This window comes from Centroberyx affinis, unplaced genomic scaffold (genome assembly GCF_046629955.1).
Source record: "Centroberyx affinis isolate AG114_WGS23_722 - 3 ecotype Tasmania unplaced genomic scaffold, CSIRO-AGI_Caff_v1 ptg000131l_1, whole genome shotgun sequence".
Lineage (NCBI taxonomy): Eukaryota > Metazoa > Chordata > Actinopteri > Beryciformes > Berycidae > Centroberyx > Centroberyx affinis.
Window position 1 is genome coordinate 421,361 of NW_027278831.1, and position 19,378 is coordinate 440,738.

General features: G+C 41.2%; 1 protein-coding gene across 1 annotated transcript in view; it reads right to left on the reverse strand.

Annotated features, from left to right (window-relative positions):
* Window positions 1-19,378, reverse strand: part of nnt (nicotinamide nucleotide transhydrogenase) — a 46,584-nt gene that overhangs the window by 19,659 nt on the left and 7,547 nt on the right. Inside the window, exons 3-14 of the mRNA XM_071530368.1 lie at window positions 18,382-18,611; window positions 16,705-16,922; window positions 16,406-16,493; window positions 16,215-16,303; window positions 15,510-15,697; window positions 13,556-13,689; window positions 12,542-12,733; window positions 10,417-10,570; window positions 8,012-8,173; window positions 3,518-3,628; window positions 1,285-1,430; window positions 875-1,070 (exon numbers count right to left, since the gene is read on the reverse strand). Of these exons, the coding sequence (XP_071386469.1) occupies window positions 875-1,070; window positions 1,285-1,430; window positions 3,518-3,628; window positions 8,012-8,173; window positions 10,417-10,570; window positions 12,542-12,733; window positions 13,556-13,689; window positions 15,510-15,697; window positions 16,215-16,303; window positions 16,406-16,493; window positions 16,705-16,922; window positions 18,382-18,611 (1,908 nt within the window). The remainder of the gene's footprint in view (window positions 1-874; window positions 1,071-1,284; window positions 1,431-3,517; window positions 3,629-8,011; window positions 8,174-10,416; window positions 10,571-12,541; window positions 12,734-13,555; window positions 13,690-15,509; window positions 15,698-16,214; window positions 16,304-16,405; window positions 16,494-16,704; window positions 16,923-18,381; window positions 18,612-19,378) is intronic.

The window sequence follows — 19,378 nt, forward strand, 5'->3', positions numbered from 1 at the left end:
GGAGGTTATACTCGCATATATCACACTGGATAGTGATACCAGAAATATAAATCATTATCAGAAGGTTTACTTGGATATCACTCATTTTCTTCCCCAATTATTGGAAATGGACCTTGAAGTCTGGGGCTAAAAGACACACACAAATATAATATACTAATTCACACACACACTAGAGTACTGCTGGGAAGTGAAGTGGGTCTTTCTGGGGAACCAGGTGTTACTGATGAGGGTTGTTTGGGGAAATTCCATGTTTGTGAGTGGGCTTGCGCTTTTGTGTGTGTGTTTGTGTGCGTGTGCATGTGTGTGTGCATGTATGTGTGTGTGTACGTGTGTGTGTACGTGTGTGTGTGTGCGTAGGTGTGTGTGTGTGTGTGAGTCAGTCATGATGCTGACCATTTCTACAGACCTCCTGTGTCTGGCCAGGAGTTAGTCATGTTGTGTTTGATCTAAACATCACAGCAACACACCTGCTGCGTAATATGGCCAACCTTGGAATACATGCACACATAACACACACAAAAACGCACACAAAGCACACACACACACCATGCAAAAACCCATATACATTTACGTACAAACACATAAACAAACACAGGCTAAATACTGAAAAACAGACACAGTCCCCAGCCCCCCTCACACTCGCACCTTCCAACACCTAACGACTGCAGCACACAGCCAAGTATAATCAGATGACATGTTAGGAAAAGTCAGATACATCAGAGCCATGCGCATAAGCAGACTTCCCATCTGCTACAATTCTCCTGCAGGCTTTCAGAGTTTGTCTCCAATGAACGCTCATGTGCATGGCTCTGATGGATCTGACTTCTTTATACATTTCCCTGACATAAATAAATGCACCGACACACAGACTCACCGGCAGTGCCACCCACAGCCATGGCGGCGCTCATCTGTGCCAGGAGCTCAGGACTGGGTTTGAGGGCGCCCAGGGTGGCAGCAATCCCCCCTGCAACACCCATCATACCCAGGGCATTACCCAGACGGGCTGTGGACTGGTTGGACAGGCCTGCCAGGGCTCCAACACAGCACAGACCTGAACCCAGGTACATCATCTGGAGAGAGAGAGAGAATGGATGAGGAAAAGAAGGGGAGAGCGAGCACAGAAAGAGAAAGAAATCAGCCGGTTTTGCACCAGTTTTGAGGAATCAAGAAAACATTTTTGAAAAAAGATCACAAACAGACTCTTAAACTGAATTGAAATTGACATATAGAGGAAGAACATATGAGGCATATCATTAATGGACACACAGAAACATCTTCTCACACCTGTTCGATGTTGTATCCGGCCTGCAGGGCGGCTCCGTAGCCTCCGACGAAGACGCCAGTGGGAAGCATATAGAGGTAGTTATACTCTGGAGGATCAGTGGGACGCTTGAACATGTCCAACATCTTCTTAGTCACCAGGAAACCACCTGGGGGAGAGGCAGACAGACAGAGAGCAAGAGAGTTAGGGGTGTTGGGGAGAAAGGAAGTAAAAATGGGGTTGGGGGCACCTGAAGCGACTGAAAAAAGATCTATATTTAGAAAGCAGGTGCTTTAAGACCAACGGCTACAAAATGTTGCCAACCCCAATAACCAATGTTAGGAATTTAATGAGTCTACTTTATGTCAGTATAAATATTTCAAGTAGGAAACCTCAAAAGTATCAAACCAAGACCAGACAGTGTCTCACTGCTTTACAGGGGGAGATCACATTACTGTGCGTTTCTCTCTTTCTTTCCCTCTGGCAAGCACGCACGTGCGCGCACACACACACACACACACACACACACACACACACACACACACACACACAGGTGATCCAGAGGCTAGCACCTGTCTCTTTCCAGTTGTTCATCTAATTTTAACGTCAGACGTTCCTAGTTAAAACACAGAAGTAATAACAATCTGACTATTATTACTCCAGACCAATCTGAGTCAATATATTAATATGGAGGAATGTACAGTTCGGGTATTTGAACAAAGCAAAGCCAGAGCCCATACTGATTTTTTTTCATAATATGAATGCTGGACCTATGCTTCGCAAGCTTTCAAGAATAGAAACACATTTAGCATCACTGTTCAAGTCACAAGGCCTGAAACTTCAGAAAGAGGCAAGCTGGTAGCAGATCGCCACTTCTACTCTAACATACTTTTATGATTACGGGTCAATTCTGTCAATTCTCTCTTGATGATATTACAGCATCTTGGCTTTTTTCGTTTATGGCTTTGGGAGTGACTTGTTGATTTTGACAACTCAAGACTTAACTGTCAAAGATCATAAAGACAGTACTACTTGAGGATTGTTTGTAGCATGGATATTTTTATTTTAAGCCATGTTGAAGGTTATCGTCTATAATCACGTTTCCTGATGACGTTTTGCCAGCCCGCTGTCAGAACAACTTCTTAAACGAGATGCCTGGTGTAATAATGGTAACATAAGAAAACAAAATGCGATGAGACCTGGGACCATAGATTAACATTGAGATTCTGAGAAACCGAACAAATTCAGCCCCAGGTGTTTTCCATGCCCTCTCTGCAGCTCATGACCATGGAGACGCAGAGGGAAAGAGAGGCTATGGCCACGGACCTGTTCCTCAAAACAGACACAAAGTCTATGAATTTCAGAGGCTGTTTTATTGGAGCTAAATTTCACTATTGTGTTTCGTCCCTTTCCATGGAATGTTTGTTTTTCTGTTCCCAAGGGTTTATGGGTAGTGCGGTAAACCACTTAGAAATGTGCGTGTGGAACCAAACCCATGGCGAACATCAAAAATAAAATTAAACAACTGCTCCTTAAAAGAAACTAGGTATTTCTATAAATGTTGTGGTATTTTAGCATGCTTTTATTAAGGGGAAAGTTAAGGGAGATCTAAGGAGCTAATAAGTGGTTTTAACAGTTGTTGCATTAACAATGCCACAGGGCCTATTTCCACAAGACTTGTGGCAGGATTCACAGCCTTGCCATGACCCTTAACCCTGGTGGGTGTCCTGGATCTCACACACACACAAAACTCGGCGAGCCTTTGGTGTGGCCTGAACAAATTGACACCTTGGAATCAAGAGCCTCAGACATCTGAACGTCTTGAATTGATCCAATATGTATCTTAACTCTTCAAATGTCTGCAGCAAAGTCTCCTCATTAGTCTAGCTGTGAGCTACGAGGACATTCCTACGAGAAATGAAAACTAATTTGCGGCCTTGCCCTGGAGGTACGCTGTGTTTCCCAGGACCATTAGGGAGTGATGAGTATTATAATGGCTACAGGAACACTTTGTCATTATAATGGAAATTATTAAGGGTAATAGCAGGGGAATGAATGTGTGTGGCCTAAGCCAGAGCCACTGCCTCTGGTCTGAGCAGGTGGGTAGATGTGGCAGCTGCAGGACTTGGTAAAAAGCATGTTATTGTATAATTGATATAAACACTTCAATCTTCAGCTTAAGTTGATATTTTATTGGCTAAAAGTTGCTATAACTGGCAAGGAACACTATGAGGCGTCTATGTGTGTGTGACTCACCAGCGATGTTGACTGAGGAGATGAAGGCAGCAAGCACAGCCAGTGTGTGAGCAGTAGATGCCGGGGCGTAGCCGCCTCCCATCAGGGACAGACCACCCACAGCCGTCAGACCTGCAAAACACAGATATTTTAGTATTCATAAACCTCAGCCTTCATAATACATGATATGTGACATCAAAAACTTACAGAAAATGTAATCAACCAAACAGTTTTTTCAACAGGACTTACAGGAAAGGTCATTGTACTTTTTCTACACCATGCCTCTGTATCTGAGCACCAATTAGGTTTGTTTAATCACCACAAGTGTAGCCATTTTTATAGTTGTCTTCCTAACTTCAGAGTGCTGATATTCATCAAGGGAGAGGCCCAGCTGTGGTGTTTGATATCTAGTCTCTAACATTTCATCACCGATGGAAAGAGAAATAAAGGGGAAGATAGCTAGAAAGAGTATCTCTCTCTCACACACGCACATGCATTGTGTGTGTGTGTATGGTGTGTGTGTGTGTGTGCGTGTGTGTGCACACATGTGTTTACCAAAAGAGGTCTTGGTGGCTTAGGAAATCTTGATAACATCAGTCCTGTAATGACTTACAGGCAGTAAGATGCAATACACTGCTCCCTGCACGCCTGCATTCACACAGCCTACAGTTTAGGTCTAGCAGCAGGCTGTGTGTGTGTGTGTGTGTGTGTGTGTGTGTGTGTGTGTGTGTGTGTGTGTGTGTGTGTGTGTGTGTGTGTGTGTGTGTGTGTGTACACTTCAAGTCAATAGTGTCAGATAGGATTTCCAAACAATGTACAGTATGACCTACTCTCACTTTCTTTCACCTTTCTTCTTTTTGTGCTAACCCCAAGAAAGTCAGCTTTCTAATAATGTCTGTATCTCAGCTACTAAACAAATAAATATCATAGCCATTTGCCAAATAAATGCCAGTCATCTGAAATCACTGAAATGACAACATGAAACCTTGACTAAAGACAATAAAGAGAGCATAAAGAAGAGAGTCTACAGGGCATCACAAGGCTTTGAATCACTTGTAGTTGTGTTTGTAGCTCAGAAGTGCCTGACTGCACACCAGGCTGCATTATGTAAACTCATCAAAGAAGATTTACAATTTCTTTCCATCTGCTAGATACATAATAATGATTAGCATGTTTTGCTCTGATGATTGAGTTGGCAGAGGAGCCAGTCAAAGGCAATGCTGACCTGAAAGTTCACCATTGCTCACATTTCCACCTAGGGCCCTTTGCTGGATGTGTTTTAGTACAGCAGTTTTCATTTTTTAAGTTGCTGTATTGCTTTTTTTCTACCTAATCTTCTTTTTTTTTTAATTTTTGCTATTTTGCAGTAACCAACAACCAATTTGTAAATGGATTCCAAAAAATGTAAACATTGGAAGCTACATACTGTTCATTAATTCAGTGCTATGTGACCAAAAATGAAATTGTGCGACCTGGAAATTGAATTTGGGCGCACTAGTGCGACTTTTTTTGAGTACCTTCTTTAGATCAAGCATAGCAGCCCCTCTCCTGTTATCTGATCTGTTCTAGCCAATCAAATGTCAGCTTGGCCTTTGTTTACTTCAAAGCTCTTTGTTTAGTTGGCTAAAATCAGCAAGGCTTAATTTCCAGCTGGCTTATTTTAAAAGGTAATTTTTGTTTTTAATACTGGCAATGCCCCCAAATTGATCACCATATTGATGTTATGAGCCTTGGAGTCGTGCATCAGACAAACCTATCTCCACACTTTGTTTCACTTGGATTTAGCACTGCGCCAGTGCAAGAGAAAGGAGCTTTGCTGTTGTATGTCATCCAATCTGGTAAACAGGATTAAACAAACCAAGCAAACCTGATAAATGGCCTTGTAAGATACAGTATTGTGGCCATGTGTATCAGGATTTGCATGTTTGGTTGACATATGACTCTAATTTGGAAATTTGGTCCACACGTGGTAGAGGCTGTGGATGCTTGAAGTCGCTGAAAATGGCGTTTGCACAGTAGGGCTAACGGTTAACTTGGACATGGAGTCTGTTTCTGAGACATTCAAAGTGAATTTTAATAATAAAATAAAGCTTTTTAGTGTCTATTTTTTGTTTGGGCGATGTTCAACTCAGATTATTGACAAATGGTATCCAACTAAAACAATCAACAGTCTTTGATATGATTTCCTAATAGTTCCGACATAATATATAAGCAGTTATTAGATTTATTAATTTGCCATTACATTACATTTATGATTCATTCATGAACAATTGAAAAATTGATAAGTGTCTATTAGCTGATGGCTACAAATGAACAGACAAGGTGAAGGGGCATTGTTAAGCCAAGACAGTATCAATGAATTTGTAAAAACACACAGGGTCTATTTACACTGTTTAGAGATCAAAGGCATGCCTGGCCACCATAATTTACAGATTTGTCAGACAGAAAGCCAGTAGGTATCAGTGGACCCAGGGCTAGAAAGATAGAAACACACACCAAAACATTGGGTGGCATAATCCCACTTGCGTATGTAGGTGTGTGTCTGTGTCAAACGCCACCTACCAGGCTACAGGCAGCGTGTAACAGTGAATCAGTGCTCTCAAGTAGATTAAAGCATTTCTGTGAGACACCAGATACAAAGACGTACTTCAATGAGACACTGAATATAAAGCCAGTGGCTGAAGGATTTAAGATGACCCACCACTCCGAGTCACTACTAGTTGTAACACTATAATCTCCCCATAGTGAATATAAATGTCCTTCACTCAACCCCGAATTCCAATACCATTCCCTAATGTCTGTGTGTGTGTCTGTGTGTGAGCGTGTATGTCTGTCTGTGTGTGTGTGTGTCTGTGTGTGAGAGCGTGTGTGTGTGTGTGTGTCTTTATGACGCCTGGCACAACAACTATAGAATTCCATTGGTTTCAATGTTTCCGTAACCGCAGTCAGTCAGTCAGTGACAGGAATAAAAAGGTGCTGGTAATAGGGACACGCCAAATATGCAGGGAAAAATACCTGGACAGGGAGGAGAGAGAGAGAAAAGGGGATGGGGACAGATGGAGGGCAGAAAAAAAAGGGGCGCAGACAACAGGGAGAGAAGAACGGAGAACCTCCAAATTACCTTTTATATGGTTTAAAATTTTGTAGCACATTTATTTTATTTGTGGTCTCATAAATACCGTTGATGCATTTTCTATGACGATCCTGTGAAGCTTATACTACAAATAATTCCCTATCTTGCCATAATTAACGTCTTCTAATCTCATCCCTTTGTAAAATGCATTTAAAACTTACAATAAAATGCACTTCATGCTGAAATGAATTTGACAAACTTGACAGAGGTGTAGATAATGAAGACAAGAAGACAGAAAAGGAGGGATAAAAGGACACAGAGGATGGACGGGTGACAGAGGGGGAGACAAGGTGGTGTAAAGAGGGGACTGTGAAGATAGGGCATAGGTGTGACTAATAAAGCTTTCTGAGAGGAAGTGAAAACTGTCCATGTTGATTGTTACACCGCTGGGCACCACAGCAGACCTCTGATGTCTGGCTGTGTGCATTAATAAACAAGCAAAGGGCTTCCCTGATGCCAAAGATCACCGACGGTGTGTTACTTCCTACCCCCGTGTGCTTTTAAGACTGATCAAAGCCATGGGAACACACACATGCATGCCACACACATGCACTTACTTCTGTAACCTCTTAACCCCTTAGTGTTAAGCGGCAGGTAACAATAAGGACGCGATCTTTTAAGTTTTACATTGACTGGTGTGGAAATACTGCAGACAAGAAACAAGATGGCTACAGAAGACTGCATTTGAACACCAAACATTTGACATGTGTGTGTTGTTTGGTTTTCAAGCTTGGGATGCTCATAAATAACTGATTCCTGTCCATCACATCAAGATTACTGAATTTAATTTTGTGTGTGTGTGTGTGTGTGTGTGTGCATGTATGTGTATGTGTGTGTCCGTTTTGGAGGAAAAAATGCTATATTTACATTTCATACCAGAGAAACCACTTCACATCCAGGAACTGGCATTTAAAATCTCTGCACTTAACTGAGTGGTGGAAAATCAAATTGAGCAAAGCATAGTTTGGTGTTAAGAGCATTTTCCTCTAAAAGATGATGAGACGCGCTGCAGACTATATAAACAACACTTAGAGTCCTGTGATGCATCACATAAAAGGCAAGCATTTGATTGTTAAACCTACAACATGCAACTTTTTTTAGCATTAAATTAAATTAAATAAGTAAATCAGAAATATTTGTACACTCTGTTTACTTGAAAATAGCTTTTCAATAATGTTCGGGATTTTTGGGCATATACCATTTGCCCAAAAAATGTGGTGAGCTACGTTGAGGCTATCAAGGTGAAACATCATAGAAAGTCATAACAACAATGGCAGAAAGCATTAAGAAATGAAAGCTCCATTCTGATCTTCAGGGTTTTGATGTGAGTAAAAGCTGAACTCACTCACCCCACAACACACACATACGTACGCACAACTAACCTGAGATGGCATTGGTGACAGACATGAGCGGAGAGTGCAAGGCGGGAGTGACTCCCCACACTGTGTGGTATCCCACGATGCCGGCCAGGCCAAAGGTGGTGACCATCTGAGTGAAGGCAGCGTTGGGAGCCGCCAGACCGAGACCCAGCAGGGTGCTGAAACCTGGCAGAGAGGGAGAGAGAGAGAGAGAGAGAGGCAGAGTTAAGGGATGCTGTTAAAGCAAAAGGTTTTTCATTGTCTAAAAATAACTGATATGAAGAGGATTACAAACATCAATAGGAGAACGCCAATACTAGGCTTAACTACTAAAATTAAAGCAAATAATGCAAAATGTCCACTGTCTGCACACCTGACCGTCCTGGAAGGGGGATCCCTCTCTAAGCAGGCCTCCCCAAGGCTTCTTTCATTTCTTTTTCCTATTGTGGTTTTTGTGTGTTCAACATGCCAGGGGCTGAAAGTTAATATTCCAACTTCAGGAAAAAGTGCAGCTCTTTATTTTAGGTTTCTGTAGCAACATCAGCAACCACAGCTAGTGATTCACCAAATCATCTGCTGAGTGCCTGCTTGTTTTATCTTTGGCAGCAGTGCTGGCAACTATTTAGAGTTTGGTTTATATGTAAGTGAATAAGATTTTGTTGAAGTCAATATTGAACCACAAATGTTTGAATTGACTGTGGTAGTAAGGTTTGGAAGCCAGCTGATGGCCCTGCTCAATCTGTGGTGGGGATCCTTACTGGCCTGCAGATGGCACTGATTGATTATTTAGGCTAGTAATAATAATAAAAAATAATACAATTTTGCCTTTTTCCCAAGATTTCATGATAAAGTAATCTTTAGTAGAGTTTATTCCATGTACTTGATGTTTGCAAGAAATCATGGGTAGTGTTATGTAGAGACACTTGGCTGCTTGTGTCCCCGTTTCTAAGCTGTATCCAGCTATAAATAGCGCAAATAAGACTGGATGTAGGGCAATTTTGCCCTCAAGAATTGTAAAAACGCTGAAACACATGAATCATTATTGATGAACACACGGGTGTTTTTTTAAAGGTTGTGACTGGAAGACCCATTTTCGTTCTAGCTGGATTGACAATGGTCTGTTCCTAGCAGCAGCACTTTGTTTTTGTTGAATTTGTTTTGGATTTTGTATATCTTGCTAATTGTAAGCACATTTGGAATGCTACTGTATCTAATATAGTAAGAACTCTACTATGGTACCCATGTTTCTGTTTCTTCAACAGATAGTTAATGCTCAAAAACAGCTTTGTCTGGTTAGATGTACAAGACTGTAAACTAATAACATGTAACATATTTTTACTCCAAACCCTTTGGTGTATCAATAAAAGGTGTTGCTAAAACATTAGAGCTGTTTGTACCCATGACAGTCCAAGAAAACACCTATAATTATCAAATTACATGCCAACACACTCACAGCTGACAAGCATGTAACTAGCACTAAGCAAGTTTTCACTTGTTGTAAAAGATGTTCCCTTAGCACAGCAGTAATAAAGCAGCTAGCTACAGTAGCTATGTGGTGGGGTTAACTAGCAAACTACCGGTGCACCTAAACAATGTGTGAACCACATTAACTGCATGTGGTGCGCTTACACAGAGCGGTGTGTGGCACCATGGGAACCACTCACTGCAGCTCTACTTCAAACAAACACACAGCATGAGATTGTTTTTACAATGCACACTTCCTGACACTAACAGGGTGTCTGTGTGTGTGTGCTTGTAATCTGCCTCTCTCACTTCTCGCCTCCGGTGCACATTCCAGCAGTGACCTAAAAAGCTGATTATTAACCTAACCATCACCTTAATGCCAACCAAGGCCTACTGCTTAACCTTAACCATTAACATCTACGAAAGAATGAACCTTGTTAATCAGCAATTTTCTAAGACGGAGCTATTTTTGATTTAGCTACTTAACCAGAAACTAGAGCTGGAAAATTAATTTTAAAAAAATGAAATTGCAATATGAACTTCTGCAATTTCCAAATTGCAGAAGCTGCAATTAATTGCTTAAGAGAGAGCTACATCCAAAATGGATTTCTAAATAAGGTGTTCCAGGTAATCTTTGGTCCATGAATCAAGTACAATATTGGTGAAAACCTTTCATCATACTCAAACTCAGTAAATCCTGCACACTGACATCTATTTTTTCATTTTATTTTTTTTCTTCAAACAATTTTAAAGATGTATGAATATATTCTAAAAAATATATATCAAGAAAAACTCGCAGTTTAAATCACAATTGCAACATTCTGCCAAATAGATTTTTTGTCAATATTGTTCAGCCCTACCAGAAAGTCAAAAACCAAATGGCAGTAGCCTTTGCTCTGAATATGGCTATATTATAGATAATCTGTACATAGCATCTACATTCAGCTTCATCTGTAATAACTAACCTCCAGTGTAGATGCCAGCACTGGTGAGTGTGGCCTTGAAGGGAGAGACTTGTGCTGCCTTCTCTGCCGCAATTTCCTGGACACTCTTGGGTTTAGGAGGAGCTGCGGTGGGCAAATTGTTGGGCTGGGGAGCGGGGAACAGGTTCTTCCCATCCTGGAGGTGGGATGGGGAAACACAGAGGCAGAAGGAGAGAGGGAAAGAGAAAGACAGAATATGGGAACAAAGGACAGAGAGAATAGGAGAATGAGACAGTGTAACAGAGACAAGGGAGAAACAAGGAAATAAAAAAAAACCATGAGAGACATTTCACTCAATCATTCCTAACGATCAGTATGAGCAAGTATCAAATATTATTGGCTGTGGATTCTGGGAACTAGTAGCTGTCTACACATTATGGACAAGAGGGAAATGTTAAAAAAGGGTGGTGGGGGGTAATCATAAATTATATGAACAATATCAAAGTACATTTATTGAGAGCTAATTTGATCTCTGCTTTTAATCCCTGTTTCCGTTAACTGATGGTTTACAGTGACCTCTGTTGCATACATAAATCTGTGTAACATTAGACTACGCTGTCAAGATCAAAGTAAGACAACTAATGGTCAGTAGGGAAATAATAAATATCTGCATTTCAGCAGCATTGATAAATGATGATGCATGACCATTATCATCATCAGATCTGGGTCAAGTTACTATCTGGAATCTATTCTTTTACCTTAAAGAATTAACGCAGCTTGACAGAGAGCGAACGGCACATTATAACAAATCAAATTTCCCCCAAAATATCATGTTGAGCTGTGATTTAAGACATGTGGGTCCATGAGAAAAAGGGAGTGAAAAATCACTCACCAAAAAATTGAGGTCAGAGGAGGTATTCGACCCTTGCCATCATTAATTTATGTCAACCAATACTTCATGTGAATATCTTGTTTAGTATTAGAATAATGAAGGATCGTAACAAGCCCCTCTACAAAATTAATCTGAGGGAAATTCTCTTTTCATTTACCCCCGCAGTATGAAATATACATGCATAGGAAGTTATGCACAGGGCGATTGAATTCTCAAACAGTGTAGGCTACTTTTACGAAGGACAGAATGCACTTGTAAGACTCCCTGTCTGTATAAAATTATGTCCCTAACATCACAATAGCAGCCTGTGTAGTCCCACATCAACAGTTGTTCAGAGGGAATTTTGACCTACTTCCTCTAGAGCAGGAGGCCCACAGGTAAAGCAGCAGTAGACAACTAATTTGGTGACACATTTTGTAAAACCAAGTGGAATTAAATTCTCATGAAATACATGCGAAAATAAATCCTTGATTAGAAATCCTTGATTTTTTGGTAACATGACCCATAGTCGGACTGTCCAACTTAAAGGAATATGGGTATCATATTCAAATTAAGTTTAATCAGAAGTGAACATTGATACCAATGTTATTAAAAAGTGAATCTATCACTGTTAACAATCAGTAGTCCCATTGATCTCATGCTTGCTTTCATTTGTTACAATATGGGGAGTTTTGGTTACAATTATATGCAAAATCTCAAGAATTCCTTTCTAATACACTGAATAATTGCACTCCAAAAGCAAAATCAAGGGGAGAAAATGAAATTTGTCAAAAAGAAGCAACTCATAAGGCCAAAAATGGGTATATGTTACTGCAATCAGAGGTCAACCAAAATAATGGGTAATCTGTGAATGTGAGTGCCAAATTATAGCAGACTACACTATAAAATTGTGAAAATAAATACTGGCGTTCAATGATGTAAGATATTTCTGTGATCCATTAAGAATTCACACAAAACTGCACTTTTTTCTATTAGGATTCTGGTAAATTGATCACTTATTTTAGGTATTCAATCATGAATAATAATGTTTGGGGATATTTTTCCCATGGGTGACTACAGCTGAGAGAAGGTCAGCTGTACGTTAGTGACATCTAGTGGCTGTGATAGGAACTTGCAGGACATTTTGGATGATTTCCTCCACGATTGTGTGGCTTCTCTACTTTTCCATGGTGCATCCTGTTTTCTGTGAAAAATCGTAGAATTGTGGAATCCTGTTGCTGTTGCACGTGAATGTATGCATGTCTGTTCGAGTGCTGGACACATGAGACCTCGTACCTGCATGACAATAGATCCCCTGATGACATGATCCATGGTTCCATAGTCGAACTCTTCCTTGACATCAAAGAAAAAGTTCTCCTTGCTGGGGCTGATGGCCCTGATCAACTTAGTGATGTTGTTGGAGTACAGAGTACTGGACTGGGTCGGCAAACGGCTGGGCAGGTCTGTGAAGCCGATGTGGGTCACCCCCTATGACAAATAAAACATAATTATGAACTAATAACAGCTACTGTCAGCGCTGATGGCTTTGATCTGCTTAGTTAAATTGTTCAAGTACAGACACTTAGATTAATCATCCACTACAGCCTCAAAAGACAAACACAGTCAACATAAACCACAGAAAATGCATTCTCTAAGGGTGTGGAAAGATTAATTTATAGATAAATAGAAACTGTAAGCACACAGGCCATCTGTGATGCCTGCAGGGATACACAGACACACTGTAAACCTTATGAAAATGAAACTATGGACCAGGTATCACAGACTCCACCAAAGTGTGGACAGAGCTTTCAGAACAGTGAGGAGGGATTCCCAGTTAAATCACACTCTAATATCCATTCTATCACCAATGAGAGGCAGGTAAGTGCACTTTCCTTAGGAATTAATTTTATATCCAATGATGTCCAATGTCTGTTTTGCAATAAAGACCAGCCTGAAAAGCCGTCTTGCAAAAGCAGTGGCAGATTGGAGGGGAATAGGCCTTGACATTACACTTTTTTTTCATATTTCCATCTGTTGTACATCATTTACAGACCTTGGACTAAATGGTTGCATAAGGTATAGACTACATTTCTCTGTAACCTGGCGCACTACTATAACAGACTTGTACATGTGCAAAGTGGCATTAAAGACACAAACACATTATAAAAGTATCTTAAGTGTGCTGAAATAGGTGGGCTGGCAGCTAGACCTACCCAGAAACATTTCCCGGCACACTCTCTCTTTCCAGAGATGTGTATTTTTGGTAAGGATGTGTACATGTGTGTACAGTATGTGTGTTTGTGTCCTTACCTTGTGTACTGTCAGATCCCCAGGTACTGTGGTCTCGATGTTTCCACCAGCCTCAGCAGCCAAGTCCACCACCACTGACCCATCTTTCATGCTCTCTACCATCGGTTTGGTGATCAGGATGGGCGCCCGCCTACCTACAATTTTGACATGGAAATACAGACATCAGGGAATTGTGGGTAGGCTGACAGCCAATTCCATGCGTCTCTTATTTGTCACTTGAGCATTACATTCATGCTCAAACCAAAAGACTAAGGGTGAGATCTGGCTGAATCAGTAGACTTCTGCCAAGTATCTGTAAGATCACGTTAGAAATGTAAATAAATTTACAATGTATCTTGAGTGATCAGATAGCAATCCAGAAAAATCGAGGTGTAAATGCACCCAAGACACATTGGGGACGGATTAAAAACCGATTAAAACTCGGGAGGTGGCTGCAAATTAGCCAAGTGTGAATAGAAATCTTTCTCCAAGCTACATATGTAATCTCCTCCCAAAATGTTATGTCCCCAACTGAAAAGAAAAATAGCACGCAGTTTTGTTTTGATCTAAGCAGAGCTGAGGAGGCAAACATCGTCAGGCGACAGGCAAAAACCTCTACCATCGGTTGGATATGGATGAGACTAACAGCTGGAGTACAAATGAAACCAGATGTTTACTATCATTGTATACAGACAAAAATACTAGGCTACAAGGGAATGCGCAGGGGGGATGGCAATCAGATTTCTATCCGGCTGCCTAAGACGCATTTTTGATAACAAATGTAAATGTAATGTGGATAAATTGCATCTGCATACAATCTGGATACTAGTCGCATGAAATGCCAGGTGTAAATGGGGTCATGGATGCATGCATGCTGAAAAGTTTTGATGGAAACCACATTTAGGACCATTAAGAGCTGTGACTGCATTCCCCAACCTTTACACAATGTTCCCACCGTACCCTGATGTAAAATTCAATTAATTTTACATGACTTTCCACAACCAATTCGGAGCACTTCCATGATCTAAACCAGTGGTGGGAAACCATGTGCCACGGAGGGCAGAGAGTCTGCAGGCTTTCATTCCAACCCAAAACTACACCAGGTGATTTTACTGATTAGTTCCTCCTTAGTTGTGTTCATCAGTGAAATCACCTGGTGTAATGTTTGGTTGGAATGAAAACCTACAGACTCTTGGCACTTCATGGCACATGATTTCACATCACTGATCTAAACCAGTGGTTCTCAACTCTGGTCCTCAGTCAGGACCCAAAGTACTGCTGGTTTTTCCTGGTATCCTACCAGGTAGTTAATTGCATTCATCTTGCATTGTAGGTGTAAAGCAGTCCCTGATTAGATGGATAGCTCTGGGTCCTGGAATTGAGAACCACTGATCTAAACAGCCTCATTCTTCCTGGTTGGCTAATGTTGTTTCTCAGCTAAGAAAAGTTCAAAAGGGGTAAACAGTTTGGTTTTCACTATAGCTGCTGGGGAGGAGTGGCCAATCATCTAACCCAGTGAATACATGAAACATGTTGTAAAATATATTCTGGCAAAGTGAATATCTGGGAATTTGTAAAATTCATTGATATTCCATGACTTGCCCAGGTTATTTCTTAAATTCCCAGAATTCCCCTGCCTGGAATATATGTCTCACATTCCATGATATTCCAGATATTCCATGACCAGCAGTAGGATACCTGTTTACAGGGACAGTCTACATTGGCGATGTGTGAGAGAGCATGTAAAGGCATGAAATAGAGAGAAAGAAAGTGCATATGACCCACAGTAAGTATTACCACAAACTAATGAGTATATTTGATTGTAATTGACATTCTTCCATATGCTATTGCCATTACAGGAAAATGCTCTATATATTGGAAGAGTGAGCCACCATGTACCTTTCACCTTGTGTGTTTATGTGTTCACGCTGGTGTGTACACACATCAGTGCATGTGTCTGTGCTTCTGTGCATACCAGGGATTAGAGCAGTGCTGATGAGAATGTCCACGTCCAGACACTGTTTGGCAAACAGCTTCATCTCAGCCTCTATGAACTCCTTGGACATTTCCTTGGCGTAGCCTCCCTGGCCCTCTCCTGACTCCTTAAAGTCCACCTCCAGCGGCTCCGCGCCCAGGGACTTAAACTGCTCCAAGGCTGCAGCTCTGGAGAGGGAGAAGACGGGGCGTCAGAGGTGTTTTCTTGGCAGACCAGTAGGAAAGGTCTCCGACACAGCATGCGGACACATGCCACATGTGACACTAAAAATCTCCATTCACTCAGATTTTCAATGTAGGGGAAATACTGGCAGAAACAGTTTAATGTCCTCAGAGCTGCATGAACAGAGCATAGCGAGCCATATGTTGAACAAAACAGTCACAAAATGTAGTAGTTAGAAAGCTTAATCCCCTTCCTATTCTTTGATACTTGGACCATCCACTATCATTTCAAGTCAATACATGCTACTGCCGTCATCTAGTGGTAGGGTAGAAAACTGTTTCTATTCTCATCATTACTAACTGTATTGTCTGGTGCACAAGATTAAACAGTTGAATGTTATTTATACCTTATATTACTTTCAGAGAAAAATGTGTGTTGGGCCCTATTATATCCATTTTTATTTACAAAATAAAAAATATTATATATATATATATATTTTCCCACAAAAATCAGAACACATACCTGGTATCAAACCCTCTGACAATGGCTCCCATGGCCCTGGCAGTACCAGCTGCTGCCAATCCAGCCACCCCACCTCCAATGATCAGCACCTATTGACACACAGGCATGTTAAAAGTTAAAAACTGGCACAGACACATTCACACTACAGAAAACACACACATATACATACACACACACTCCTAAAAACACACCTTTGCAGGTGGCACTTTCCCAGCTGCAGTGATCTGTCCAGTGAAAAAGCGACCAAAGCTGTTGGCTGCCAGCACCACTGACTTGTACCTGAAAAGACAGAAATTAAGATAAAAAAGAGATATGGAATGATGAAGAAATTAAAAATGGGAACTGAATGTAAAACTGAATTTAAAATCAGTACATCAATATGGACATATTATATACTTACAAATAAGAAAAACAAACACCAAATATACAGTACATGTGAAAACGTTTTCACCGCAATGTTTTCTAACCATAAGTGTGTGTCTATACTGACCCTGCAATGTTTGCCATGGAGCTCAGTGCATCAAAGCCCTGGGCAATGGTGACCCTGGGCACTTGGTCCATAGCCAGGACAGTGGCCTTCTTCTGGGACAGCAGGTCCATCAGCTCAGGGTTCTGAGCTGGGTAGATGAAACTGACCAAAGTGGCTGCTTCCTTCATCAGATCAGCCTCATGGGCTCCCAGTGTCGGGTTGAACATGGGAGCGCGCACCTGGAGGCAAAGAGGTTGGTTGGAGGTGTGGGGAGAGGAGGAACAAAGAGGAGACATAAGACGGAAAGAACAGGCAAAATGTTGTCCCAACAACTCTAGAACAGCTAGAATGTTTTAATAAATCTTTGTGGCCTCATTACAAGTGAGAGACAGAAAGAAAGAGAGAGAATTAAAGATAGTGTTAAATAGGCCATCCTATTTAGATCAAAAAGCCAGAGTACTGTGTGAATCTATCTGCAGAACAGTAATTCCACTCCATGTAGCTTCACTGGGCATTGTACACTTTAAAGTAAAAGTTGTACAGTTTAAAGTCCAGGAGAGATAGCTAGAGGGTGAATTCACAGTTTCACGCTCCTCTTAGCAATACAATAGTATCCAATACCAGCACGTCTTTGACATCTTTAATGGGTGTAATGGGCCTGGGCGTACCACTCATCCGTTCCCTAGCCTGCATGTCTGATGCCAGGACATATTTCAAACCATTAATTGTTGCCCTAGCCTGAGAATACCAGCGGTCCTTTCACTTTTCTTTTTCATTCCTTCTCTTCTCTCCCTCTCTTCCCTACCTTGACCAAGACATTGTATACCAGAGCGTCTGACATGTTAAATGTTGCGCCTGAACCATTTATTAACCTGCCTTCATCACCGTGTCCAGGATGTCTTTGACATCTTTAATAGTTGCTCTAGACTGGGATAATTGTTTGTCCTTTCCTACACTCCATTTCTCACTTTTCCTCTGGCCTGTCAGATGCCAAGACATATTTTACATTTTTAATTCATTGTTCCATCCCCAACACCAACACCCCCACCCAACACCCACCCTAAATTTGTTCCCACTTCTTTCCTCTCCTTCCCACCAGCTCTCTTCTCCTCCTCCTCCTCCTCCTCTCCCCGCTTTAACCAGCACATCAGATTGAGGACACCCATTACGTCTAAAATCTTTGCCTCCCTCCCTCTTTCCCTTCCTTGACCAACATGTCTGATGTTAAGACACGCTTGACATCTTTAATTGTTGCTCTGGCCTGGGAATACTGGTTCTTTCCCACATTCATGTTCCTTCCTTCTCCCTCTCCCACCTGCTACCTTGGGCAGCACATCAGATGCCAAAGATCTCTGCCATCTTCAAATCATTGGCCCACCCTGAATGTGTCTTACTTCTCTCCTCCCATTTATTCCTTCCCTTTCCCTCTTCCTCCCATTATCCCTCGTTACCTCATTCCCTACCTTAGCCAGCCCATCAGATAACAAGACATTTTTGACATTTGCAAGTGTTGCTCTGGCAAGGGCAAACTATTCATCCGTCTACCCATTCACTTTACGGTTTGCCCTTTCACACCAACCTTTTTTCCCTCTCCTCCCTCTCCACATTTTTCTCCCACCATCTCTCTCTCTGTTCCATATTTTCTGCCTTAACCAACTCACGCAACTGCAACACATCTTTAACATCTTTACGCCTTACCTTAACCAGCACATCAGATGCCAAGACATCTTTGATATCTTTAATTGTTGCTCCAGCCTGGGCGTATTGTTCGTCAGGGAACTTGGAGGACTCTCCGGCTCCAGACTCCACGACGACATTGAAGCCCTGTTTGATGAGCGCCTGGACACCGGCTGGAGACAGCGCCACACGACGTTCATTCTGGAAAATTTCCTTAGGAACACCGACTGTGATTTGTTTGTATGGAACACCTAGAAAGGTAAAAAGAGACGAGGTGAGACAAGTGACAGTCGTTTCATTCACTCATTTATTAATTCTGTCATGCTTTACGACAATAGACTGATTGATGCAAAGTTAATGGGCCGTTGTTTTCTGCCTTGTTTATATAGGTTTGTTTGTTCATTTATGAGCTTTTTTCAAGTCATTTCAAATAGATTTTTAAAAGCATTAACAAAGAGGTCTGTCACAGTGTTTCGGTGTTCTACAGGATATAAAAACAAGAGAGAACAAACATTTCAAACATTAGGGTATGAGGAATGTGTCTGTGTATGTGAATGGGTTTGTGTGTGCGTGTGTATCTTGCCCTAATGTTCTCAAAACAAACAAAAAAAACATACACACTCAAACAAACACCTTTGATAATGATTAAAGCTTTACCCACACCCAGATATTTTGTTAATTCATTCATGGTGTAGTAACAATGATCCATTCACATTCAACAGCTTTATGATTGGAGAAGTAGGAGATAAGAGATAAGCTTTCATTATAAAAATCATAAGACCGCAAAGACCTTTGAGAGTTATTATCAGTGTAATAAACTACTGTCACACCCTCGATAAAGTATGTTTTCTCCTGACTGCATGCATTGTTGTACCAGCAATGATGTAGTAGTAGTCATTGCTGGTAGCACTAAAATTACGAAAGAAGAAAGGACATGACTATAATGATATGATAAACTTTATATATATAGCGCTTTTCCAAACAACTGTTACTATGTTCTGCAAAACAAATACATAAG